Source organism: Macaca thibetana, chromosome 13, assembly GCF_024542745.1.
Source record: "Macaca thibetana thibetana isolate TM-01 chromosome 13, ASM2454274v1, whole genome shotgun sequence".
In the NCBI taxonomy this organism is placed as follows: Eukaryota; Metazoa; Chordata; class Mammalia; order Primates; family Cercopithecidae; genus Macaca; species Macaca thibetana.
This window is the reverse complement of record NC_065590.1, coordinates 38030770-38057455: the sequence shown is the minus strand read 5'-3', so window position 1 is coordinate 38057455 and position 26686 is coordinate 38030770. Positions and strand designations below refer to the sequence as shown.

The following is a 26686-nucleotide window of genomic DNA, read 5'->3' as shown; positions in this document are numbered from 1 at the left end:
GTTTATAAACTTCACAAGAGAAAATTCCAGACCAAGATGGTTTTTACAGGCAATCTAACAAATATTGAAGATACAAATTACTTTAAGCGTATACAAACTATTCAAGTGTATAGGGGGAAAACAAAACCAGGAGTACTTCCAACTCATTTCGTAAGAATATTATTAACTTGATTTCAAAACCTGACATGGATTGTATGAAAAAGTGAAATTAAAGAGTAATCTCTGTCATAAATATAGATGCAAAATTTCTTAACGAGATAATTACAAATCAATTGGGCAATGTACACAAAAGATAATATAGCATGATTAAGTTGGATGTGTCATAGCAATCCAAGTTGTTTTGATCATAGGAAATAATGTAATTTGCTGCATTAAAAGACAAAAATTTTATGATGTATCTCAATAGCAACAAAAAATACATAGTAAATTTGAACATTCATTATTAAAAGAAGTAATTCTTAGAAAACTAGGAATCAGAAGAAACTTCATTAAACTACTGAATGTTTAATTCAGTAGTTAAACATTTGTTTGGATCATCCCCTCCAAAAATCTACTGTATCGTATAAAGCAACAAAAGCATTCCTATTAAAAAAAAAAAAAAAGATGCCTGCCATCACAATTTCTAGAAACATTTTACTGAAAGTTTTTAAAGCAAGAAAATAAACAAAAAGGCATAAAGATTAGAAAGAAAGAAGAAAAACCCATCATTCCACCCAGATGACATGATTTTCTGTGTAAAAACTCAAACAAACCTATATAAGTTATAGGAGTCAGAGAATTTAGAGATTTCTAAGTACCAAAATGACAATCAAATATGAATTGTATTTTTATGCATCAGCAGCAAACATAGAAACTTTAATTTTTTTGTAGATACACTTATAATTGCAAAAGATATGACATACCTAGGAAAAATTATTTAATAATATTTCTTAAGCATCTTAATAGTGCTATATCCATAGCACTATTCCACTATAGAAATCCATCAGCATATAAAAATGCAAAGACCCTGCCTCTTTTAGCTAATATTTTAGTTAGAAGAGACAGAAATAATGATAAATATAATTAATTAATAGTAGGATATTTGGTAGGATAGTAATTTATGCTACAACATAGTTGCATAGTATGTTTTCTTAGCATTCTAAGAAAAAAGTACTGAGCAGAGTAAGAGGAATCAAGAGTGTCAGCAGGTAACAGGCAGTTTGCAATTTTTAATAGAATATTGGGATACGCATCGAGAAGGTGACATTTGAACAAAGACTGAAGGAGATGAAGTTGTTAGCCATGCCAATATTTCTGAGGGAAAAGCATTATGAGCAGAGGAAACAGCTAGTGTTAAGGCCTAAGATAAAGCATGTCTGACACATTAAAAGTACAGCAAGGAAGTCAATGTGGATGAAGCAGAATGAGCAAAGCAGAGAGTAATAGGAGATGAGGGCAGAGGGGTAATGGAAAACTAAATCATGAAGAGCCCCTTTGGGTGTTACTCTGAGTAAAATAGGGAGACATTGCAGGAATTTGAGAAGAGATAAGATATCATTTTTCTAAGTAATAACTAGCAAAAGAAGTGCTAGACTCTTATGGAAACTTTATTGAGATGTTAAGGTAAACTAAATAAATGCAGAGATATACCATAGCCTTAAATTAGAAGATTTAATATTACAAAATGTCAACTCTTCTCCAATCTATAGATTCAAGGCAAATTGAAAACAAATTTTCAACATATTGTGTGTGTGTGTGTGTGTGTGTGTGTGTGTGTGTGTGTAGTACATAACAAACTAAATTTACAATATACATGGAAGATCAGGGGCCAGTTGGGAGACAGTTCTCCATGAGTTGTTGGTGCTTCTACACATCTTGTGAGTAGAAGCACTGACTGCCCTTTGCTCTTAACTAATTTTTGCAAAGATTTTTTGTATGGCAAATAGCTTTGGAAGATAGAGATAGTGTCTTCCTTTAGAGGAAAGAGCAAGCATGCTGTCTATTATAAAAGATTCGCGTTCCCAAAGCTCAGGGTTTCTCTCAGTAATGCAATCCACTGTGTGTGCAAGCATCAATCTGGGTCTACATCTTCACTTCTATCAGACTCATAGGCAAGGAGCACTGACACAAACATGCTCATGCTCATACTGCTTGCTGTGAAACGAGTAATAAAGTCCTTTGTCTCTGATCCAGAAGTCTCATGTCTTCTGTCATCATCCATGAAACGATAGCTTTCAAGTAGGATAAAATTTCAGACCCTTCTTCAAAGGGTCAAAAACAGCCAAGTTACTGCTGCAGAACAATGAAGTGAGTAAACTTGACCTATCATAATTATGACAGAGACATGGTAATTAAGATGATGTGATATGAGTATTAGGATATTCAAATTCATCAATGGAATGAAATGGAAAGCCTAGAAATAAATTCACACAACTATAGATGGCTGGAATAGGACATAGGTTGCACTCTAGGTTCAGTGGGTGAAACATGGGCTTTTTAATCAATGGTATTAAAACAATTAGGTAGCCAAATGGAATAAAAACAAACTGAAAAATGAAATAGACCTTTACCTCACACCTTATTAAAAATTTAATCCCAAGTATATTAAATCTCTAAATATAAAAGGCAAAAAAGTAGAAGATAATATAAAATAATAACTACATGAGTATTGAGAGAAGAAAGGATTTGCTAAACTTCACATACAAAATCTTAGTCATAAAATAAAATATTAATAAATTTCTCTACATTAGAAATAAGAATGTCTGTTTACCCAAAGACAACAAAAATCATGTGAAAAGACAAGCCACAACCTAGTAGAGATATTTGCAACACATAAACTAAGTAAGAGATTTGTACAAAAGTGATGTTAAGAATTCCAACACATCAATGAGAAAAAGATGAGTAGAAAAATGGACATGAACAGGTTTCTAACATTAGAGGAACCCTGAATGGTGAATCTGGATATGAAGAGATCTTAACTTCATTAGTAATAGGAAAAATACAAATTTAAACCATAGTGGGAAGATCATTGTATATCCATCCAAGTGGCAAATGAAAAAGTCTAATATTGGGTATCAAAGAGAATGTTCAGTAACCAGAAAATGACCAGAACAACTGTGAATTTATACAACTGCTTTGTAAAACAATTCAGCATTGTCTAATGAAGTTGAAGCTGTGAATATTCCGATCTAATATTTGCACTCTTAGGTATACATCCTAGAGAAACTCTTGCAGATGGGCATCCAGAAACATGTACAAAAATGTTCATAGCAACAGAGTTTGAAACAGCAAAAAACTGGAAATAACCAAATATTTGCCAACAGTAAAACAGACAAACATATTATATTTATTTAGTAGGAATACTAAACATCAAAAAAAAAAAAAAAAAAAAACCAGATTAATCACAGCCACACACAACATGAATGACTCTCTGGAACATAATTTGGGGCCCAAAAAGCAAATTGCACTAGAAAACATATAGCATTTATATAAAGTACAAAAACATGCAAAATAGACAACATGTATATTTTAGAAATGCATGCATTTGTGGTAAGACTATGATGAAAAACAAGGGAATAATAACACGAAATTGGGTATAGATATTAACCCCTGAGACGGGGAGAAGTGTTCATGATGAGTACGTGGAAGACTTCCAAGGTGGTAGTAATGGTCTCTCTCTCTCAAACTAGACGAGGGGAGGGGTGTTCATGGGTGTGTATTGTAACATTATTCTTCACATCTTACATGTATTTTAAAGTAGTCTTTGTACTTACTCCCAATTTTAAAAAGTTGAAAGCACAAGTAAGATCATGTTATGAAGACAAAAGAGAGTAGACCTGTGCAGATGGAAAGAAACTGCTCTTTCATTCCAACATGAGGCAGAGGCCTCTCATTGCTGGCTCAACTCAATGTTTGGTGGTTCCAAACATTCAGCCTTTGACCCATATTCCCAGAAGAGTGGTGTAAGTGAAAATGAGTTCATTCAGCACCAGGATGCAAGAGGACTGCAGAGAGAGCTCACTGTTCCTGGGCTGTGACAGGGCCAAGCCCTGCTCTCTGCAAGATTCTAAATCACCGCTGAGAAGCCTGCTGTGCACAGCTTTCCATTTGCAGTTTTGTTTGGCCTTGGGGATGACCTGAGTAACTGACACCAGGCCATGGTTCACCTTCTGCACTTGGCCTATTGGAATTGGGAGATGCAGAGCATACACAGAGCTGGCTGACTTGCAGGGTCATCAGAAGTTTTCCTGACTTCATGACCCCAAGAGACACCAGAGAGGAGCAGATAATATCCTATTAGAGACCTCTCAGAGAGTAACATTAACAAAAAATATTTTAGATAAGCCCTTGCCCATTATTACAGTATCTTTCTGGTCTCTGCCCAATTGTAGATACTATAATAATGGGCAAGGCAAGGGCTTATCTAAGAGTTTATCTGACATAACTGTATCATTTAAAACAAACCTCCAGCAATTGGATCCTTCCAGAACATTCACTAATACATTTTAACCTATAAGTCAATTTTTCTAAGGAATTTTATTTTGATAGATACATATATTCATTGAGTTTTAATTTCCCAAATATTTGAAAGTTTATAAGTAATCAAGAATATCAGCACAATCAAATTAAGGCATAAGAGGCTGGCCACAGTGCTTCCCGCCTGTAATCCCAGTACTTTGGGAGGCCGGAGCAGTTGGACCACTTGAGGTTGGGAGTTCAATACCAGGCTGACCAACATGGAGAAACCCTGTCTTTACTAAAAATACAAAAATTAACTGGGTGTGATGGCGGGCACCTGTAATCCCAGCTACTCGGGAGGCTGAAGCAGGAGAATCATTTGAACCTGGAAGGCAGAGGTTGCAGTGAGTAGAGATCATACCACTGCACTCCAGCTTGGGAGACAGAGCAATATCCCATCTCAAAAAAAAAAAAAAAAAAAAAAAAAAAAAAAAAAAAAAGGCGCAAGAGAAAACTTGCCAGACCTTACATTTAAATAATATCTACCCACATATTCAAACTAGGCTGAATTTGTGGCTGGCTGGTCAGAGGGGAGGGTGATCTGGTGACATGCAACTGGCTTCCAAAGTAAAGGTACTCTTGTGGAGATAATAATGTCTGTGAATTTGATCATGTATTTCCTTTTTATAATATGTACTGCATATTATTTCTTTCTTCCTTTCTGTCTCTCCCTACCTCCATTTCTCTCATTTTCTTTCTTTCATTTTTTTTCTCTTTCTCACTGGTTTTTGGCCTAATTGCATTGGTTAAACCATTAAGTACAAAGAAAATACAAAAGTGATAGCAGATATCCTCAACTTATATTTCTATTTTTCTCATCACTATACAGAATTCCAACAGTCAGTTTGTCATAGATACATTGAAAGATTTATTTTATCTCATTTATCTAATATTTGGTAGATTACCTTAACTTGGAAAAAAAGAAAGAAATTAATAAAATAAACTTTTAAATGTTTATATTTGAATGGATTATTTTAAATGAACTAGGAGGATAGAACTTTGCTCAGATTTTTTAATGTTCTTTCTATGATTTGAGCGTTATTAAAAGGTCAGTTTCATAATGCAAGATAAAACATTTAGCTTAATCAGAAAATGGACTTCAGCTCCTAATAAATTATTTCTAAATAACTGGAGTATCCTGCCTTACAGTTGGGGTGCAAATAATAGCTCACTGGTAATACACTCGAAACTCATTTGCCAAGATTTGCCAGATTCTAGACTTTCTCCCTAGGGCTTTGCCTACCATGTCTGTACCATCATGGGAGTATATTTGTGTCTGAAGGGCCTTCCTGGTCACTCTTAGCTCTACATGAAGCCAGAACCATACATGTCTCACTGAGCCTGGAAGATTCCTCAATGGCTGCCAGAATAAGCTGAATTGCAGCTGCTGCTGTTCCCTAAACAGAAGGTCTGGTTCTGATGCTGAAACCTAGATACTTGAAAGAGAGGCCTGGATGCTTGCTCTTGTGGCCCACAATTGAATCAGAACAAAGCTGCCCCTCCTGAAACTTGTGATTGTCAGACATGAGGTTAAGGTTGAACACTGAATTGCCAAGATTTGTCTCCTGGTGCAGATTCCTGCCCGAGCTGCGATAGTTCAACCAGATGACTTCTGCAACCGAGTGTGTGTCATCTTAACACTAGGCAAGGCTTAACACAAGGCTCTGCCTAGTGTTAAGATAACCCCAAGTTGATCTGGGGTTTGCTTATCAATTCTCTCCTTTTTTTGTTTTGTTTTATAATTCATCAGCGTATGTTTTCTTTAATATTACTTACTAATTTTTAAATTCTTACTCTCCTTTTTTTTTTTTTTTTTTTTTTTTGAGACGGAGTCTCGCTCTGTCACCCAGGCTGGAGTGCAGTGGCCGGATCTCAGCTCACTGCAAGCTCCGCCCCCCGGGTTCACGCCATTCTCCTGCCTCAGCCTCCCGAGTAGCTGGGACTATAGGCGCCCGCCACCTCGCCCGGCTAGTTTTTTGTATTTTTTAGTAGAGACGGGGTTTCAACGTGTTAGCCAGGTCTTACTCTCCTTAAGTTTAATTTATCATTCCTTTTATATTAAACAATAAAACCATTTACCATCGTTAATTTCTTCTGTGTATAACTGACTTAGTTCCTTAATTTTCGACATATATTCTTGATATCATTATTATTTATTTTAAAAGCCAATAACTACATGTTTTATTACTTCAGTGACAAAAAATATTGTAGGACCATATTTTGAATTATGTCATTTGTTCTTTTATTGTTAATTTATAGTTTTATTTCATTATAGTTAATGAATATGGCATGTGAATCTCCAACTGGAATTTATAGAGCTTTTCTCAAGTCTAGATCAATTTTTGAAAACATTCCAGGGATATTTGAAAAGAAGATGTGTCAGTTCCAAGATTCAAAGTAGAAGGTAAAATTACAGAAGGTGGAGTTTAATTCTCTTCCTTTGAGCATAGGTTGGACTCAGTGACACGCTTCTAGCATACAGAACATAGAAAGGAAAAAATAGTGACTTTACAATGGAGAAATCTGGCTGACACCACCTTCACCAAGTGATCAAGGTGAACATCATCAACATTCAACAGGTTGATATCTTGTGCCCTCTCATATGATGTGCTCTTCACCTTGCTCATATTCTTCTCCCAAATCCATAACCCCGGTATAATCATGGGAAAACTTCAGACACATCCAAACCAAGGGACATTTTACAAAAGATCTGATGGAAGTCTTCAAAGGTGTCAAGGTTATTGTATTTGTTTCTCAGGGCTGCTGTGCCAAATTACTACAAACTCAGTGGCTTAAGATAACAGAAATTTATTTTCTCCTAGTTCTGGAAGCCAGAAATTTGAACTTGAGGTGTCAGCAGGGCTATGTGAGGAGAGTTCCTCCTTGCTTCTTCAGCTTCTGGTGGCATCTGGTGTTTCAAAATTATAAGTTTTTAAAGTGACTAGATTGAACTACTTTATTCAAAGATAAAGATTGAGATTTTGTTTAAAAGTCTAGATATTACAGTGCTCGCTTCGGCAGCACATATACTAAAATTGGAACGATACAGAGAAGATTAGCATGGCCCCTGCGCAAGGATGACACGCAAATTCGTGAAGCGTTCCATATTTTTGAGAAATAGGAACACTTTTACACTGTTGGTGGGATTGTAAACTAGTTCAACCATTATGGAAAACAGTATGGCGATTCCTCAAGGATCTAGAACTAGATGTACCATATGACCCAGCCATCCCATTACTGGGTATATACCCAAAGGATTATAAATTATGCTGCTATAAAGACACATGCACATGTATGTTTATTGCGGCACTATTCACAATAGCAAAGACTTGGAATCAACCCAAATGTCCATCAGTGACAGATTGGATTAAGAAAATGTGGCACATATACACCATGGAATACTATGCAGCCATCAAAAAGGATGAGTTTGTGTCCTTTGTAGGGACATGGATGCAGCTGGAAACCATCATTCTTAGCAAACTATCACAAGAACAGAAAACCAAACACCGCATGTTCTCACTCATAGGTGGGAACTGAACAATGAGATCACTCGGACTCAGGAAGGGGAACATCACACACCGGGGCCTATCATGGGGAGGGGGGAGGGGGGAGGGGGGAGGGATTGCATTGGGAGTTATACCTGATGTAAATGACGAGTTGATGGGTGCAGCACACCAACAAGGCACAAGTATACATATGTAACAAACCTGCACGTTATGCACATGTACCCTACAACTTAAAGTATAATAATAAATAAATTTAAAAAAAAAAAAGTCTAGATATTACAAAAGACAAAACTAAAGAAACATTGATAATGTGAAAAAAAGAAATTGGAAGGAATGTATAGATACACTTTAAATAAATAACAAAATCAGGGATGGTAATATTGTCAAAAAGAACAATTTGTGGCAAGATTAGTGAATAAAATAATAGAAGGTCCTTTATGATAACAAAACATTCAATCTACATTGAAGTCATGAAGTTTAGAAACAAAATTACATAGACTGAAGATGCATAACACCAAAAAAACTATTGTAAATGCTAAAAAAAACTAGCAAAGCTACAAAATGGGAAGATGTTTCTATCAGTTTCTGACAGTTCAAATCACGAAAATAAAATATGAAAAACTTCAATACTTAGATGTTTGCACCAGGAAGTGGAATCACCATGGAATGCAGACTCATATACATATCTGCTGGCAATAGCTTAAGTGTCACAAGCTGTGTTGCACTGACGACATGATTTTTCTGAAATGGCAAACAATTCCTGACAGTGTTCTAAACAAAGGAAATACAGCCTTCCCTAAATGTACATGCATTCCTGAAAATTTTGGTGCCTACTAAAAAGTGACAAAGTCAATTTCTTTATGTTTGAAGCAAGTTCATATCTCATCTCAGAAAATTACAAACAATCAGATGGAACACAGGACAAATTTTCATGGCATGCAGCTGTAGACACAATCGAACCAAGTTAGCAGAACATCCCTTCAAACAACTTGGGTATGTAATGTGTCCCCTGCCTTCATTCATTTCGACAACTAAAATCTCTGTGAAATCTTCTGAATTTTTTGCTTTGCTTGATAAGTATTATGTGTGAGTGATATGCAGAAAGCCCCAAAACAGAGGCCCTTAGCATAGCAGGCATGTCCCTGCTGGGCACAACTTTGGTACTGCCTACAGTTAACTTGGTCTTCTAATAGGATTCGCTAGTTAGGGGACCATTAAAGCAGCTGACACCCTTGCTATCTTCCCTACATCAGCATGCTTCTCTTGCTTGGAACAAGTGTCAAAGCCCATCACACCCTGCATGCCTATTACTCTTGAAAATCCAGATGTCGTGGGCAGAGTCAGACCTTGCCCAGGGGCAACTGCCTTCAATTCTGTCTTCTCCTTTTATGAACACAGCAGTATTTGTGTCAAGGTAGAGGTCTGGCCAGAGGCACCCTCAGTGTTGGAAACATTCCCACTGAGCCAAATGTTTTCTTTACCAGGTTGTTGGTGGTGCTGCTGAAGTTAGGCTTGGGCAATGGCCCCTTTCTTGCGTACCATGGCAATTCTCATCATAACCTTGTTGCTGAAATGTCTTGCAAGTTACCGGAGTGAAATGGAAACTGGGGCTGTTGCTTCAGTCACCTGCTCTCCTGCTGGCATGGACCATGAATCATTTGCAGATTAGAGGTTTGACTGCATCTAGATCCTCCTTGTCCTGCTTTCACATCCAGCCCCCTTGGGGCTTAGCTGTAAATCCCATTAATGTACTGTTCGAGTACTGTTTTCGTTTGTTTGTTTGTTTTTTAATCATGAGCTCATTGGTACTTCCCTCAGACCTGTCCTTCATTATATTATACGTAACAAAAACTTTTCAGATTTTGGCTTTTCAATAGCATCCTTCATCTATTCTACTGCTAGGACAAATTTTTACTCTATTTTTGTATTATTTGTTCAGTTCAAAGGGAATATAGAAGAGAGGAGAGTTAATATATAGGCTTAAAATGCTGCTTTGGCCACAGGCTAGAAAGGGAGATGAGTCAATGGCAGACCCCACCCATGGCCTTGTCAAGAGGCTTTGAGGGTCTGGCCGGTGACCAGTGGGACTGGTACGTGTGATAGGGCTGTGGTGACCCTGAAGCTGAGGAATGGGAGGGGCAATTGTTGAGCTGCTGATGTCTGTCTTTGGTCTGGCTTGGCTGCAGTGAACAATGGCCATGTTTAGCAGTGACCTGGACAGACTGCAGCCAGATTCTAACAGAGGCAGGCCCCACATGCATTTTTTATTAAAAAGGCAAAAAAAAAAAAATTAAATCTCATCTATCTAGGTCTTAGATATGAATTAATAATTTATTTTCCAGAAATATACAGATTTGCTCATCTACCACCTGTTGGATGAAGGTGTGCGTTTCTCCACCATGGGGGTGTCATCTGCCTCTCACGTCTAGAAGTGGCGAGGGCAGATGCCATGATGCCATACAGAGACTGAGCCTTAGCAAGTCAAAGGGACTCTCTCAGAACCACCCGGGCCAAACCAGGACCAGGCCCCAGGTTTGGCTCTCTCTCTCTCTGACTCCAGTATTTTCCTCTCAGACATTTACTCGAATATCATTCAGTGGGAAAGCAAACACAGCTTATGAAAAAAAGAGCTTTAATTTGCATCAATAACAAAAGCTAAGTCTTAGATGAGTGCTAAATCCTTTGTTCTCATTGTCAAGAGTACCAAGCACCAGAGCTTTGGGGAGCACACATGCGTGCCTGCGCGTGCATACACACACACACACACACACACACACACACACACACACACACACACACACACGAGAGCTAATCTCAGTGAGACCGACGCCCTCCCAGGCCTTTTGAGTTCTTTAGCTAATCGCACAAGGCGGTCAAATCAACAATGCTCTCTTTCATGCTTGAGCAATGGAGATGGGTCCTCCCTACTCAGCTTTTCATCTCTTCAGTGGAAATTATTCAAGAAACAGTGAAACACAGTGCAGCAACCTCCTTCCCAACCCACACACCCCCCAAGATCAAAACTGTCAGCAATCTGTAAGACTTCCTAGGTGTTTGGCCACACCTGCCTATGATACCCGTGTGGCAGACAGTGTGGGGTGGTGGATTAGCCAGAGCTGGATTCAAAAACTGGTTCCTAGCTAAGTTAATTAACTGCTCAGGGCCTCAGGGGGGAAATGGAGTTAATAATGCCTACTATTGTCAATTATTACAACCAACTACAATATCTTAGTAGTATTCAATAACAAGCATTTTGCACCCATCAATGGTCAGCTAGCTGGAAACTAGCTGACTGAGGCTGGACTTGGCTGAGCATCTCTGCTTCAATCTCTAAGTCCATCTGGCTCCAGTGTGCCCCACGTCCCTCATTCTGGGCTCCAGGTGGAAGGGGCAGCACCTCCAGGGAGAAGCCCTTCTCGTGGAGCATGGTCTACCACATAAATCCCTGTTTGCATCACATTTACTTTTATCCCACGGGCCAAAATAAGTTTTATGATCAAGCCAAAAGTCAAGGTGCAGGGAAATAACCCCTTTGTGTACTTCTCATGTGAAAGGCACTCAACAGTTAGATGGCAAAAGGGGGTGGTGAAGAATTAGAGCTGAAAATCCAATCTGCTCTACTACCGCATAGGGTTGTTGAAAAGATAAAATGCAATGATGTGTGATACATATTAAGCATTTAATAACCATTTGTGTCATTTCATTACACACACTCCAGACCCATTGCTATAGTGCCCTGGCTGAATTCTTTTCAGGCTGTGGGAGGCAGTCAAATATGGCTTCCATCAATTTCTTCCCTTACTTTATTGTCATGCTTTTCCATGAATCAAAAAGTAGAGTATAATTCTCTTCCTTCAAATCCAAGCTAAACTTTGTGACTTCCCTTGGCCAAGATAGAGAAGCAGAAGTGACAGTCTGAGATTCCTAAGGTTAACACATAAGAAGACTTGTCACCTCCCCCTGAGTCATTGGAATGCCCACTTTAGGACCACTCCCTCTGAAGCCCAAAGGCCAAACTGGAAGAAGCCCAAGCCACATGGGGAGGCCACATGTACGTGTCAAAATTTACAACCCCAGCTGAGCTTCCAGCCAACAGCCAGCATCAGCTGTTAGCTATACCAGTGGGCCACTTGAACTTCCAGCCCAGTTGATCCTTCAGATGACCAGAGTCCAGCTGATATCTTGCTGCAGTCATATGGGAGACTCCAAATGAGAGCTTCCCAGCTGAGCCCCAGTCAGCCCTCAGAACCATGGGAAGTAACAAATCATTGTTTTAAGAAATCACGTTTTAGGGTGGTTTATTTTGCAGCAGTAGGGAGGCAGAAGGCTGGCCAATGCTAATATTTCCACTGGTCACCAAAGCCATGCAGAACCCTGGAGGCTAGAGAATCTTCTCATCCCCAGACTCACCAGAGTTCCCTCTTGGTGTTGGTCCTGTCTCCCCTTTCCAGGGCTGCTTTTAGCATTAGCTCAGCTCCCTCTCCAATCCCTTTCACTTCAAAGTGGGGAAGGCGTCCATGGTGTGGGAGGTAAACAGAATTAGTTTGGCAGCAACTCACTGAGAGTGGACACATGCAAGTTCAAGCCTTTCCAGGGGCTGAAAGGGGGTGGCTGTTCAGAGTTCTGATGCATGTACGTTTCCCTAACACTCCTCATTCATGGGGACTCAGAATGATTCAGACTTAAGGTGAATTGAATTGACTCTTAGACTTGACTAGTAGATGATCTTTGCATTTGAGCTTAAATGTACTTGATGCCATATTCAAGAGGCATCTGATAATCTGATTCACCAGAATTCTGCACTGACTTCTCCTATTTCACAAGCTCTGGGGAAGACAAGCATATAGGCAGGCACATGAAGCTCTACAGAGTGCCTGAGAGCCACTGAAAAGTCCCTGGCAGATCTCATGGGGCTCAGCTCCCCATGAGACTCCCACCCATCAGGGCATAGGGATGTCCACAGGAGCCCAACAACGTTCTTGGAAACCAAACGCAATTACAACAGTTTTATTCAAGTGACTTCTTCCTGTTTACTTGCTTTATACATTTGCTCTGCAAAAATAATTTTACAGTAAATAAAGCAACAACCCCTTGTTTGAATTCAAGGACTTTCATCCCTTTTGTAAGTCAAAGGAAGAATCCCTGTCATCCACTTACCGAAACATGAGGATTAAACAGTCATTTAAAGGATTCAAAGGAACTAGACAAATTGCAAGTTGGTGACACAAAAATCAACATCCTGCAGTAGAATAAAGAAATAACAAAGCCAAGCACTGTGTTATGAATGGGATTCAGAAAATCTAGTTCCTAGAAATTTCAGTCATGGAAACAATTGCAAAAAAAAAAAAAAAAAAAAGGATTATCAGATTCAAACCTAAACTTTCAAAACTTGTTCAACTCCTCACCTTCCCACTTACAGACTTATCGGCAAGCTTTCCTTTGTCTCAACGGGTGACATGGACAAAGGAGCATCCCAGCTCTATCCTTTACAGCCACATGGATTTTTAACAAAGATATTTGACAACTGTCAGATTTTCATTCACAGAATGAGGAGCATAATATCAGAATCACAGTTGTGAGTCTTAATGGAACTATGGCATTCATGTAAGCCTTTAACAGAGTTCTGGTCATACAATAATTCATTTCTTTGGTCATTGCTAACCCCTGAATCCAACTCTCTCTAGCTCTCTTTCTCTCTCTTTCTGTCTCTCTTATTGCCAGCCTCTACATTTCCTTAGCTTCCTTTTCAGACAAGGATATCTACTTAACTCCCAACTTAAAAAAAATCACACAAACAAGCAAACACAAAAGCTCCTTCAACCTTGTATTTCTTTCCTTACTGCCAACTCTAACCCAGCTATTGCCCATTTTATAGCTTCACAGTTAACTTTTTACACTCACTGTATCTACTGCCTCCCCTTCAATTTACTGTTTGTTTTTGACACTGTGTGATTTGTAACATTTACTTTTGAGCTCTTATCCATATGAACATTTTTCATAGTTGCCAACATAAGCTCCATATATTGTACATTTATTTTTTGTGAGAATGTACAATGATATCACTTTCTCATGTTTTACAGGCTTCATGTGCTTTATTTGTGATGGCTACATAGACTTTGTTACCGATCCAAAACTTATTAAATCATTCTCATAATGATGAGTATTATTTTACATTTTAATTATAACTGTTAAGTGGTGTATGTGCGTGTGTGGTGTGGTGTTTATAAAACAAAGAACACACAGAGCAATTTATAAACATTGAGGCAATGTATTATATGTATATATAATTTTTACTGTGTATGTATGCATGATTTATGTATATATATGATTTTTAGTGTTGCTTTCAATGTTTATAAATTACTCTGTGTAGTTTTTTTTCAACTTTTTCAATTTTGTCAACATTATTTTATAAACGTCTTCATGTATTGATACCTAGTTCATGTGATTGTCACTTTTAATGGCTTAACATTTCATTGTGCTAATAGCGCATTAGGATGAAGCAAACTTAGCAGGATTCCTTAGCAGAACCATTAGAAAAATCTAAAGCATCTCTTTTTTTAAAATACTGTAAATTTTTGGCCGAGTACAGCGGCTCATGCCTGTAATCCCAGCACTTTGGGAGGCCAAGGCAGGAGGATCACTTGAGGCCAGGAGTTAGAGACCAGCCTGGCTAACATGGTGAAATTCCATATCTACTAAAAAATACACACACACACAAACAACCGAGTATGGTGGCGGGTACCTGTAATCCCAGCTACTCAGGAGACTGAGGCAGGAGAATCGCTTCAACCCAGGGGGCAGAGGCTGCAGTGAACCGAGATTGCACCACTGCAATCCAGCCTGTGTGACAGGGTGAGACTCTGTCTCAAAAATAAATAAATAAATAAATAAAAATAATGAAATAAAATGCTGTAAATTTTTACTCCAAATAATAAATGTGCATAGTTTAAAAGTCAAATTGTCTTTAAGGCACATAACAAAATGCTCTCATTTTCTATCTCACCATTCTCCCTGTCCCTAGACCTTTTCAACTATTTCAACTAAATCTTGTCATTTCTACATTGCCATGTTTCTCAATGATATGCATACACTGATATATTTTGATTCATCAATCTCAGACATTATCTATTGACTTTCTATTTTAGAAGTGAGGCTTAGCTCTCCAATGTCAATCACATCGAGGTAGCTATTATTAATAATTTCTCTTTTCCCTCTTGGTAGTATCCTTTTAAGAACCTTCTTTCTCCTTCTCTCTGGAATGGCTGTTCTCCAGGCCATCTGCACAGCCATCCCCCTAGGGTGGCCCTTTACTGTCATCCTAAGAATTCCCTTTGCCTTTCTCCTGGGTTGGTGTATTAGGCAGCGTTCTCCAGAGAAATAGAACCAATAGGATATGTGTGTTTGGAGACTGAGAGAGAAAGAGAGAGAGAGAGAGAGAGAGAGAGAGAGAGAGAGAGAGGTGGGGAAGGGAAAGAGGAAGAAAGATACTTATTGTAAGGAATTGACTCATGCAATTGTGGGGACTGGAAAGTCAAAAATCTGTAGAGCAGGCTAGAGACCAAGGGAAGAGTTGAATTCTTACATTCTCAAGTCCCAAGGTGCACTGGAAGCAGAATTCCTTCTTCTCCACAGGAGAAGGCCTTTTCTGTCAAGTCCTTAAACTGATTAGATGAAGCGCACCACAAAGGACAGGTAATCTGCTTTACTCAAAGTCCACTGATTTAAATATTAACACCATCTAAAAAACACTTTCACAGCAAAATGAAAACTGGTATTTGACCAAACAACTGGCCACCATAGCTTAGCCAAGTTGACACACAAAGTTAGCTATCACAGGTGGGTTCCCTGTTTTCTTGGTATCAAGTCTTCCTTTCTTGCTTTCCTCTTTCATTTTGGTGCATCTCGTCCAGTACCATCTTGAGAACATATGCATGGCAGGTAAATTTCTTGAGATCTCACATATTGGAACATGTCTTATTCTACCTCAACATTTCATTGACAGTTTGACTATGCATGGAAATCGGGGTTGTAAATAATTTTTCTCTATTATCTGCTGGCTTCAAATGTTGCTGTTGAGGAACCCAAGGTCATTTTAATTCCTGATTCTCCTTACATGACCTGATTTTTCCCTCTAGAATCTTACAAAGCCTTCTCTCTGTCCCAAATATTCTGAAATGTAATAATCAGCTTGGAGTAGGTCTATTTTTAGCTTTATTCAGGGAACTCAGAACATTTTTTCAAACTAGACACTCATGTCCTTCGTTCTAAGAAATTTTCTCCATGATTTTTTTTCTTTTTTAAATCAACTTCTATTTTAAGTTCCAGGGTACATATGCAGGATTTCCAGATTTGTTACAGAGGTGAATGTGTGCCAGGGTGGTTTGCTGCACAGATCAACTCATTACCTAGGAATTAAGCCCAGCATTTATTAGCTTTTCTTCCTGATGCTCTCCTTCCCCTCAAACCCCTGATAGTCCCCAGAGTGTGTTGTTCCCCACCTCCCCATGTGTCCATGTGTTCTCATTGTTCAACTCCCACTTATAAGTAAGAACATGCAGTTTTTGGTTTTCTATTCCCATGCTAGTTTGCTGAGGACAACAGCTTCTAGTTCCATCTATGTCCCTGTAAAGGACATGATCTCATTCCTTTTTATGGCTGCATAGTATTCCGTGGTATATATGTACCACATTTTCTTTATCCAGTCTATCATTGACGGGTTTTGGGGTTGGTTCCATGTCTTTGCTATTGAAAATAGTGCTGTAGTTAACATATGCATGCATATATCTTTATAATAGAACAATTTCTATTCCTTGGGTATATATCCAGTAATCGGATTGCTGGGTCAAATGGTATTTCTGCTTCTAGATCTTTGAGGAATCACCACATTATTTTCCACAATGGTTGAAATAATTTATATTCTCACTAACAGTGTAAAAGCATTCCTTTGTCTCTGCAACCTTGCCAGTATCTGTTGTTTCTTGACTTTTTAACAATTGCCATTCTGACTGGCGTAAGACAGTATCTCATTGTGGTTTTGATATGCATTTCTCTAATAATCAGTGATGAGCTTTTTTTCATATTTGTTGGCTGCATCACTATCTTCTTTTGAGAAGTGTCTGTTCATGTCCTTTGCCCACTTTTTGATTGGGTTGTTTTTTCCTTGTAAATTTGTTTAAGTTCCTTGCAGGCTCTGGATATTAGACCTGTGTCAGACTGATAGATTGCAAAAATTTTCTCTTATTCTGCAGGTTGTCTGTACACTCTAATGATAGTTTCTTTTGCTACACAGAAGCTCTTTAGTTTAATTAGATCCCATTGGTTAACTTTTGCTTCTGTTGCAATTGCTTTTGTTGTTTTCGTCATAAAATCTTTGCCCGTGCCTATGTCCTGAATGGTATTGCCTAGATTTTTTCCCATGGTTTTTATAGTTTTGGTTGTCACATTTAAGTCTTTAATCCATCTTGAGTCAATTTTTGTATAAAGTTTAAGGAAGTGATCCAGTTTCCATTTTCTGTATATGACTAGCCAGTTCTCCCAGCACCATTTATTAAATATGAAATTTGTTGTCCATTATTTGTTGTTGTCAGGTTTGTCAAAGATCACGTGATTGTGCAGTCTCATTTCTGAGCTCCCTATTCTGTTCCATTGGTCTATGTGTCTGTTTTTATGCCAGTACCATGGTGTTTGGTTATGGTAGCCTTGTTGTATAGTTTAAAGTCAGGTAGCGTGATGCCTCCAGCTTTATTCTTTTTGCTTAGGATTATTTTGGCTATACAGGCTATTTTTTGGTTCCATATGAATTTTAAAATACTTTTTTCTAATTCTGTGAAGAATGTCAATGGTAGTTTAATGGGAATTGCATTGAATCTATAAATTGCTTTGTGCAGTATGGCCATTTTTACGATATTGACTCTATCCATGAGCACGGAATGTCTTTCCATTTGTATGCTCCCTGATTTCCTTGAGAAGTGGTTTGTAGTCCTCTTTGAAGAGGTGCTTCACCTTCCTTATTAGCTGTATTCCTAGGTATTTTATTCTCTTTGTAGCATTTGTGAATGAAAGTTCATTCATGATTTGGCTGTCTGCATGCCTATTATTGGTGTATAGAAATGCTAGCAAATTTTGCACATTGACTTTGTATCCTGAGACTTTGATGAAGTTGTTTATCAGCTTAAGAAGCTTTTGGGCTGAAACAATGGGGTTTTCTAGATATAGGATCATGTCATTGGCACTCCCTCTCTTCCTATGTGAACACCCTTTATTTCTTTCTTTTGCCTGATCTCCCTGGCCAAAAACTTCCAACTTTTATTTTAGGTTCAGGGGTACACGTGCAGGTTTGTTACATGGGTAAATTGCATGTCTTGGGGGTTTGGTGTGCAGATTATTTTGCCACCAGATAATGAGCATAGTACCCAATAGGTGGTTTTTTGACCCTCACCCTCTTCCCCTGCTCCACCCTTCATTAGGCTCCAATGTCTACTGTTTCCTTCTTTGTGTCCATGTGTACTCAATATTTAGCTCCTGCTTATAGGTGAGAACATGCAGTATTTGGTTTTCTGTTTCTGCATTAATTCACTTAGGATAATGGCCTCTGGCTCCATTCAGATTGCTGCAAAGGACATGATCTCATTCTTTTTATGGCTTTGTAGTATTCCATGGTGTATATCTGTGCCACATTTTTTCCCTTTATTTTCCCTGTTCTCCCATTCTATGATTATATTATTCAGATGTTGGACCTCCTGCACTTGTGCATTATTTACATTTTTTCTTCTCTTTTTCATTGCATTGTCTTTTTTGCTCTACTTCCTAAAAAAAAAAGTCTTCAAGCTTATTTTTCTAATATTCTGTTGTGTTTTTAAAATTATACTATTGTGTCATAATTTCTCAAAGTTCTTTTTTTTATCTGAAAGCTCCTTTTTCTAGCATTGTCTTTTTATTTTATGGATGTAATATCTTCTCTCAACACTCTGAAAATAGCAATTTAGGGAAGAAGCTCTCCTTTCTTTTTTTTTTTTTTTTTTTGAAGGAAAATTTGTATTTTAATTATTTTTATGTACAGAAAACTCAACAGTGTACATTTAACCCAGCTTAGTGGCAAGTTCTTTAGCCTTTGCCTTTTCGAGCTTGGCGATACGAGCCACAGACTTGGGACCCAGGACATTGCTGCCCCAGTGACGGCGGATCTCATCATATCTGTTGTTGTAATTGGTCCTGATAGCTTCCACCAGCTTAGCCAAAGTGCCTTTGTCTTCCGAGTTCACCTGTGTGAAGGCGACAGTGGTGCAGGTCTTCCTGTGGACTAGACGGCCCAGTCTGGCCTTCCCCTTGATAATGCAGTAAGGGACCCCCATTTTACGACACAGGGCAGGCAAGAAGACAACCAGCTCGATGGGATCCACGTCATGTGCAATCACCACCAGCTGAGCCTTCTTGTTCTCCACCAAGGTGGTGACGGTGTTAACTCCTGCTCGAAGGACAGGTGGTCTTTTAGTGGGGACATCCCCTTTGCCAGCAGCTTTCTTCTCGGCCCGGGCCAACAGCCTCTGCTTCTTCTCTTGTTTTGTCTCTGGTCAGTACTTGTGGGCCAGCTTAAGCAGCTGAGTAGCTGTTTGGCGGTCCAGGGCCTGGGTGAACTGGTTAATAGCAGGAGGCACTTTCAGCCGCTTATAGAGGATGGCTCTCTGCCGCTGCAACCTGATATAGCAAGGCCATTTCACAAAGCGGGTGAGGTCTCTTTTGGGCTGGATGTCCTGTCCAATGCCAAAATTCTTAGGTCTTTTCTCAAACAGGGGATTCACCACTTTCTTGGCCTCCTGCTTTTTCACGACAGCAGGGGCCGGAGCCACCTTCTTTCCCTTGGCCTTCTTTCCTTTTGGCATCTTGGGCGGCGGGAGGAGAGAGAAAGAAAAAGGAATTGTCAGAAGCTCTCCTTTCAACATAGTCTCTGTTACCTCGAAGTGCTTTTCTTCTGTGTGTATGTGTATGTTTGTCTCAATCTTTTATAACACAGTCTATATTAGTCCATTCTCACACTACTATAAAGACATACCTGAGACTGGGTAATTTATAAAGAAAAGAGGTTTTCTGTGGCATACTGGCTTCTGCTTCTGGGGAGGCCTCAGGAAACTTACAATCATGGCGGAAGGCAAAAGGGAAGCAGACACATCTTACATGGTAGGAGCGGGAGGAAGAGGGAGAAAAGGGAAGTGCTACACACTTTTAAATAACCAGATCTCATAAGAACTCACTCACTATCACAAGAACAGCAAGGGTGAAGTAACGCAATCATCTCCCACCAGTCCCCTCCTCCCACACTGGGGATTAAAATTGGACGTGAGATTTGGGTGGGGACACAGAGGCAAACCGTTACACATCCTTTCTGTGAATGTGTGGTCATTATGGTTCATCTATTCATGTCTAAGTGTGGTGACTGATCAGAAGCTCAAAGTCTGTGAGTGGAGCTTGTCTTCTTTAGGCTTCTTTGCAGAGTGACTGGGCCCGGTCAGTCATTGAAAAAGCCCTGATGTTAGTATTTTTAGAGTTTTTTTCTTGGGATGACAAATTCCCAATAGAAAACATTTCAATCTCCTGCCTGGTGCCACTGCAGTCCAGCCTGGGCAACAGAGTGAGACTCCATTCAAAATATATATATATATATATATATATATATATTTCCTAACTGGAAGGTAATGATCTGGCTCCCAGCACTCATGGAGATCAGTGAGGGAATAGAGCTGAAGGTCTGAGCCTTAAGCATTCAGTGCATTCAGTACTCCTCTACTCCCACAACTCCCCTATTTTCAGTACAGAACCGATGGCCTCAGCTATGCCTGGCGTCCCCCAGTCCAAACCCTGTTTTATTTTTATCAGAGAATGACATTCCAATCTTCTGCTAAAGTTGAGGAAGACTTTCTACCCAGAGAGCATCTGGGAATCTAGTTGCTTTTTAAAGAGCTTTCAATCACCTTCTTTATTTAAGCCCCATGCTGTATCCCTCAGTACCAGTGATTCTGCAATACAGATAAGGAGGGTTCATCACTTTTCCCATTGTCAGGTTAGATGCAACTTTCCAGCTGTTAGATTTATATTGACATTGTTCCCTCTTCCTCTTTTTCCCATCCTTTTGGGACTCATTATTGTTGTTGTTGTTGATGATTATGATGACATTTACTTCCCATGCTTTGGTTTTAGTGATATTTTGAGAGAGAGCAGACTTAGATGGGTGTGTTCGATCTACCATCTTCATCTCAATGCTTCATACACTTTTCTGTTCACTAAAATATAAATTCTTCTCCCAAATTTCCACAAAGTTTCTTGCATAAAGATCACTAAAGAACTCCTAGCTGCCAAATCTAATGAACAGCTTTAAGTTCTTATCTTCTTGACCTTCCTACCCCAATTGATATTCATGACTATTCTCTTCTAGAAATTCCTGTTTCCCTTCTTGTTTCCCCTTTCTAAGTCAAGCTCTGTAAAGATGTTGGTGCTCCCCTGGGCTCCAATCTTGCCCTCAGTTCTTATTACTTTCTTCTCTTAGCCCAAGGTGGTATTTAAGCACACTCATAGCTTCAACTCGTACATTCATGACTTCCAAAGCTCTTCAGCCTACGCACTGTTCCTGAGTATAAAATTCATGTAAGTGTCTTCAGGATTATAATTTTGCAATTAAATATGAAGCAGCAGTATCAGTGCAGAGTGAATGACAATACACTGAAAATTTTGAAAAGAAGATATAAAGAAACATCTCAGAGAGGGAGAAAGTAATTCAACTGAAGATGCACAGTAGGATTGCAGCTTGTAAATCTAAACTCCAGCCGCAATGAAGACTAGAGAGTATAGTTGTTTTGTTTCTTAGGAGAACATGATTTATGGGTAACTGTCAAAATGTGGAAAAAACATTCCAAATACATCTACTACATATGCATAGGGTATTGCTATTTATAGGATTTGGATTTTTTCCCTGTTTTTCTCTTTCCCACAGTTCCTGAATTGACTACATGATTAAACACTGTGCTTTAAGCTGACACCATTACCTACTAAGGTTGTAATAACCTACTGCCATACTTCTGTTTTATAATTTTCTGTTCAGACAGCAAATTAAAAACCCTTCTTCTCTACCACCTGAGGTTTTTGCCTCTGCCTCTGAGCAAATTTGATTTCTAGAGGACAGTATTCTAGGGCTGGACCTTTACTTCCTCCTTATTGGCCCTTGGATTGTAATAATTTCATGGAGTTTTTCCCTCTATTTCAAGCCAAGATAGTCATTTCCCTACGCCATAAAGGCCCTTGGTGTTCTTTATCTGTTAATCAATTGACCTCACTATTTCTTTGGGTTAAGCTCACAATTTAAGTACCTACATTTATGACTACAATTAAGATTGCATAGCAGGTGAGTCTTCAACACTTGATGAAAAATATAATGAAGAGGAAAACAAGACCTGGGATAGCAACACCATTCATGCCTTCAGCTCTCCCTATTTTGAGAAGAGTCTGCCCTAGCTTCATGAATCAATCCCTATCTCAGGGACACAGAAACTCTCTTATAAGAATGGCATATGATCTCCCCACTGCTACTTTGGCCACAGAAAGAACAAATGCTTTTACATATGAGGCTCCAGGATAGGCCTACTTTTTAGACCCCCATATTGGACATATTCATTTCAGCCTGAAAACCTGTGCCAGAAATGTAACCCAGGTCTGAGTGCTCCCAAGCACTTCCCTAAGGTGTCAATGCTCAGGGGCAAACCCATCAGGTAAATGCATACCTTGTCACTAGCTACAATTCTGCCCCAAGCCCTTCTGTGCCCTGGTAAGCCATGATGGATTATAAAAAAGAGCAAGCACCCTAGAGATCCCTTTCACTCAGACTGGAAGTGGCTTAATTAGCCCAGATCTTGGTCTCATTGCCACAGGTGCCTCCCTGATCACTTTTGAATATTCTTAGTGAAGTAATGTCTCATTACTAGTAGGAAGAGACATTTGTCATGTTTTAATTCATTCATCTTCTGGCATGATTCGCCCTCACGAGTTGTGATCCAACAGTGCCTCACTAAGGAGTCCACAATGTCAGAACTGCTTCTTGGGATTGGCATAGTGCAGTGATTGGAACATATTGAGCTTCCTCTAAAAGACAGACTAACCACATTATTGTACCAACACCTGTTTTATGTGTTTTGTCTCCTAACTAAACTCTGTTAAGGTCCAGGTTGTATTTATTTTTGTATCTTCAGTGTAAACACAAGGTTTGCCATATAATAATAGATATCCAAAAACTATTTTTAAATGAATGAATGAGTTAATGAGAAGGAATAATAATGGCTCTTTCCTATGGATCCCTAGATCTCAACACCCAATATCAGAAAGAAGCATCATGGGTTATTACAGTGTACTCAAGACATTCCACTAAAGCTTAGCTATCCAGCATTTTTGGCTAGCAGAAACAGCAGGGCTGCCAATAGATAATTGATATCCCCAAAGCATGTTTTCTATTTGTTTTCTGCATGCATCCTAGGAAACCAACATCTCCCAGTAGTTCCTGGAGATGAGCTAGAATATTTATCTTTGCGTTTCTCAAAGTTGATAATGTGAATGTCCACAGGAGAGAAATAGCTTTGGTTCACTGGTGAGCCGCTCTGAATGTGGCTCTTCTAAAATTTTTTTGCATATCAAGAAGAAATTCACAAGCAATTTCCCAGAACCCTCCAATAACAATAAAAGCCAGCATTGACTGCATAATTCCTGAGGGCCACACATAACATACATTATCTCATGGAAACTGCATAACAACTCAATGAGGTACATAATATTATTATCCCCATCTTGCAGAAAGGAAGTTGTGGGGTGGACAGGTCAAGTACCTTGCACAGTCACCCAGTTAAAACTGGTGGACTTGTGCTTTGCTCCAAATAGCCTCTCATGAGGTTACAGTATTAGTCAGTGTGTTGTCCTGCCTAGGCCTCAAACAGTATATGGGAATTATCGTTCATTCTACCTATTTCAAAAGATCACATCAGGAGGAAGAGGGTCTGAAGCAAGAAGGAAACAAACTGGGTCACTTTAAGACTATTTAAAAGTATATGTGTTCCTCAAACCCCACACTCATTATTGATATTCTTCAGATGAAGGTACCTTGATAAACCTCCATTGGTTATTTCGGAGTGAGCAAATCTCTTTGTCCCCACCTTCACAGTACCCATTCCCCACATCAACCACAAAACACACATGCTCACACATTTTGAGAATCACTAGTCTCTCTGGCTTGGGACTTGGATGGTGGCCATTAGCAAAATGATCAAAGGGGTGTCAGGCTTGATGGATTTGGGTAGATTTTTGCTGGCATCTTCAGTTGTGCATTGATCTGGTGTCTCCAAGTAAGACCCTACTCTTAAATACGTTTATGCCAGAATTGAGCAGAATTGGACGGGATTGGGCTGAATTGGTCTTGTGTCTAGATTTGTGTTGGCCTTGACTTGTTTAATACAGGCTTCCATTGAGCATTGTACTTTCTGGGCTTGTCAGGACCCTGGACTGTACTGGTCCATTTGCACTCTCATCTGAGTTCTGAGTTGGATTGGCCTGGTCTCTGGTCTAAATGAAACGAACCTTTTGTTCAACAAGTCTTTGGGTCCTTTTGAGCATCTGAAATGGATGTTTTAGGGTATGTTGTTATAAACTATGGGTTACTCTTGACTGGATCCTTGGTAAGAATGTGCTCTTCAGAGGCTTGGCTGTGACCTAAGATGCACAGGGATGTTGTGTGGCCTTAGCTGAGCTGGGATGCAAACCAGATTAAACAGGATCTGCCTTTGGGCTGACACTGATATAGGAAAGGGGCTGATTTTTCACAGGGCTCTGAATTGGTCAGAGTTGGATTGGGTCTGTGTTGAATGGGTTTTATCACTGCATTGGAGTAGGTGTTAGCAGGGCTTTGGGATGTGTTTTGGAGTGTCCTTAAATGAGTCAAGGGACTTATTGAACTGAATTTATTTTTAAGGTTGACTTGGTTGGGCTTTGGATAGGGTATCAATGGGATGCTGAGTTCAAACAGCCTAGACTGTTTCTAGGCTGAAGTTGTGGCTGGTTTGGCCCATAAGATATCATCAAGACATCTTGCTCTAGCCTATGGTTCTGCCTCTGGGCTTAATTTTATTACTGTATCTTTGTTTTCCCTATCACCAAAAGTCAATACTCAGTTGATTCAGATTCTTAAGACACTTTGTTGTTCCAGATGATAAATTGCTTCTGGGAACACTCAGTTCACTTTTTGCCTATGGTGGTCCCAGGGACTAGAGGGTTCTCCAAGAACTTGGAAAACATTGGACCTACCTGATTGACATAAAACTTTATGGAGAGTATCAGATTTTTCCATATTGCGGCAAATATTTCTTTTCTAGGGAAAAAATGCTTTTTCCTCAAAATTTTTTAGGGTAGTCTGGGTTACCTGGAGCCTTTTCTAAAACCTTTGTTAAGAATGCAGACAAATGGTACTTAGTGCCCAGTGAGTTCTTGATAGATTATTAGGACAGTAAACTTTGTGTTTGACAACCAGGGAAAAAGGCTCAATCACATGTGTTTGAAAGTAGAGGGCAAGTAAGAGAGAGCGAGTTACTAAGAGGTTGATATTGTAGATAGGCAGGGCATATTTAATAATTACTGTCTCAAGGAAGGAAGCTTAGTAAATTCAGGTAGAACAGTGATCAGAGTGCAGGACTAAAGCCTTGAGACAATCAGTCTAGTCAGACAAACTCTCCAATCTTTTGGAAGGCAAGGACCTTGAAATTCCTGGTACCTTTGAATATCTTGGGATTCCTCCTTGTGGCAAATAAAACATTTGAACATTTACAAGTTACCCCTTATCTTCTTGAAAGAGAGTTTTCTGCTTCCTGGTAACCCAGCACAGTCTAACATTCTTTGCACTACTTTACTGGAATGCTCCTTCATGACAGTGACACTTGTGCCAAATCACTGGAGTTTTCTTAGGGCTTATCCTCCTGATTTCCACAGCATGTGGCTCTGTTGACTATTTCTTACTGCAAGAAACCCTTCCCTGCCTAGGCTTCCAGGTTACAGTTCGACTGCTCCCATGTGCATGGTTAATTTTTACCTGTACTTCTCCAACTCTGGAAATATTCATCTATAGGCTGAACATCACCATGTATATCGTTCTTCCACTGCCTTGAATTACAGAAGCAGAAGAGTCCCTTCCAAACCTCATGTATCTATCTCTATAGGCCTTGAAAAGGCTGATCCACCTCTTACAGAACACTGGAGTCCTTGGACAGCATTAGGAACCAGGACACTCCAACCAAGTCAGAACACTGAGAATTACCTCAAGAGGATGGTAACATTTGGGTAGGAAGACTTTGACATTTAGATGTCTCTGAGTTGTAAAATCATTCTGGAAAATGCTAGCAGGAACCCATCAAGACTGTCCCCAAGCCCCCGTCTAGCCTGTAGTGACTGACCCACCTCTCCCATTTCTCTACAAGCACTAATTATGAGGCCACTACAGCCAAACAAACCACGGCAAAAGTTGTTGCCAATTTATAACACCTGACAATGTCCCCCACTGAGTGAACATGCTAGGATCACAGAAGACGCTTCATTTACCACTGTTATAGACTACGGACATCTTTGTCATATTTAAACCCTCCTTGCGAATAACCATATCTCTGTAGCTCAAC

At 39.3% G+C, this 26686-nt stretch overlaps 3 protein-coding genes and 1 non-coding gene across 5 annotated transcripts in view; 1 reads left to right on the top strand and 3 right to left on the bottom strand.

The window, feature by feature from the left end:
• The window catches only part of CNRIP1 (cannabinoid receptor interacting protein 1), a 1091934-nt gene that overhangs the window by 651789 nt on the left and 413459 nt on the right, over positions 1-26686 (bottom strand). The gene's annotated exons all lie outside the window — the stretch shown is intronic.
• On the top strand, positions 7503-7609 carry LOC126934601 (U6 spliceosomal RNA). The gene has a single exon (XR_007719053.1). It is a non-coding gene; the product is annotated as a U6 spliceosomal RNA (small nuclear RNA).
• Positions 19039-19354, bottom strand: LOC126934098 (60S ribosomal protein L7a-like). Its single transcript, XM_050754575.1, has one exon. The coding sequence runs from the start codon at positions 19352-19354 to the stop codon at positions 19082-19084; it is 273 nt and encodes a 90-aa protein (XP_050610532.1). The 3' UTR covers positions 19039-19081.
• LOC126934096 (60S ribosomal protein L7a-like) lies at positions 19459-19882 on the bottom strand. Its single transcript, XM_050754573.1, has one exon. The coding sequence runs from the start codon at positions 19880-19882 to the stop codon at positions 19574-19576; it is 309 nt and encodes a 102-aa protein (XP_050610530.1). The 3' UTR covers positions 19459-19573.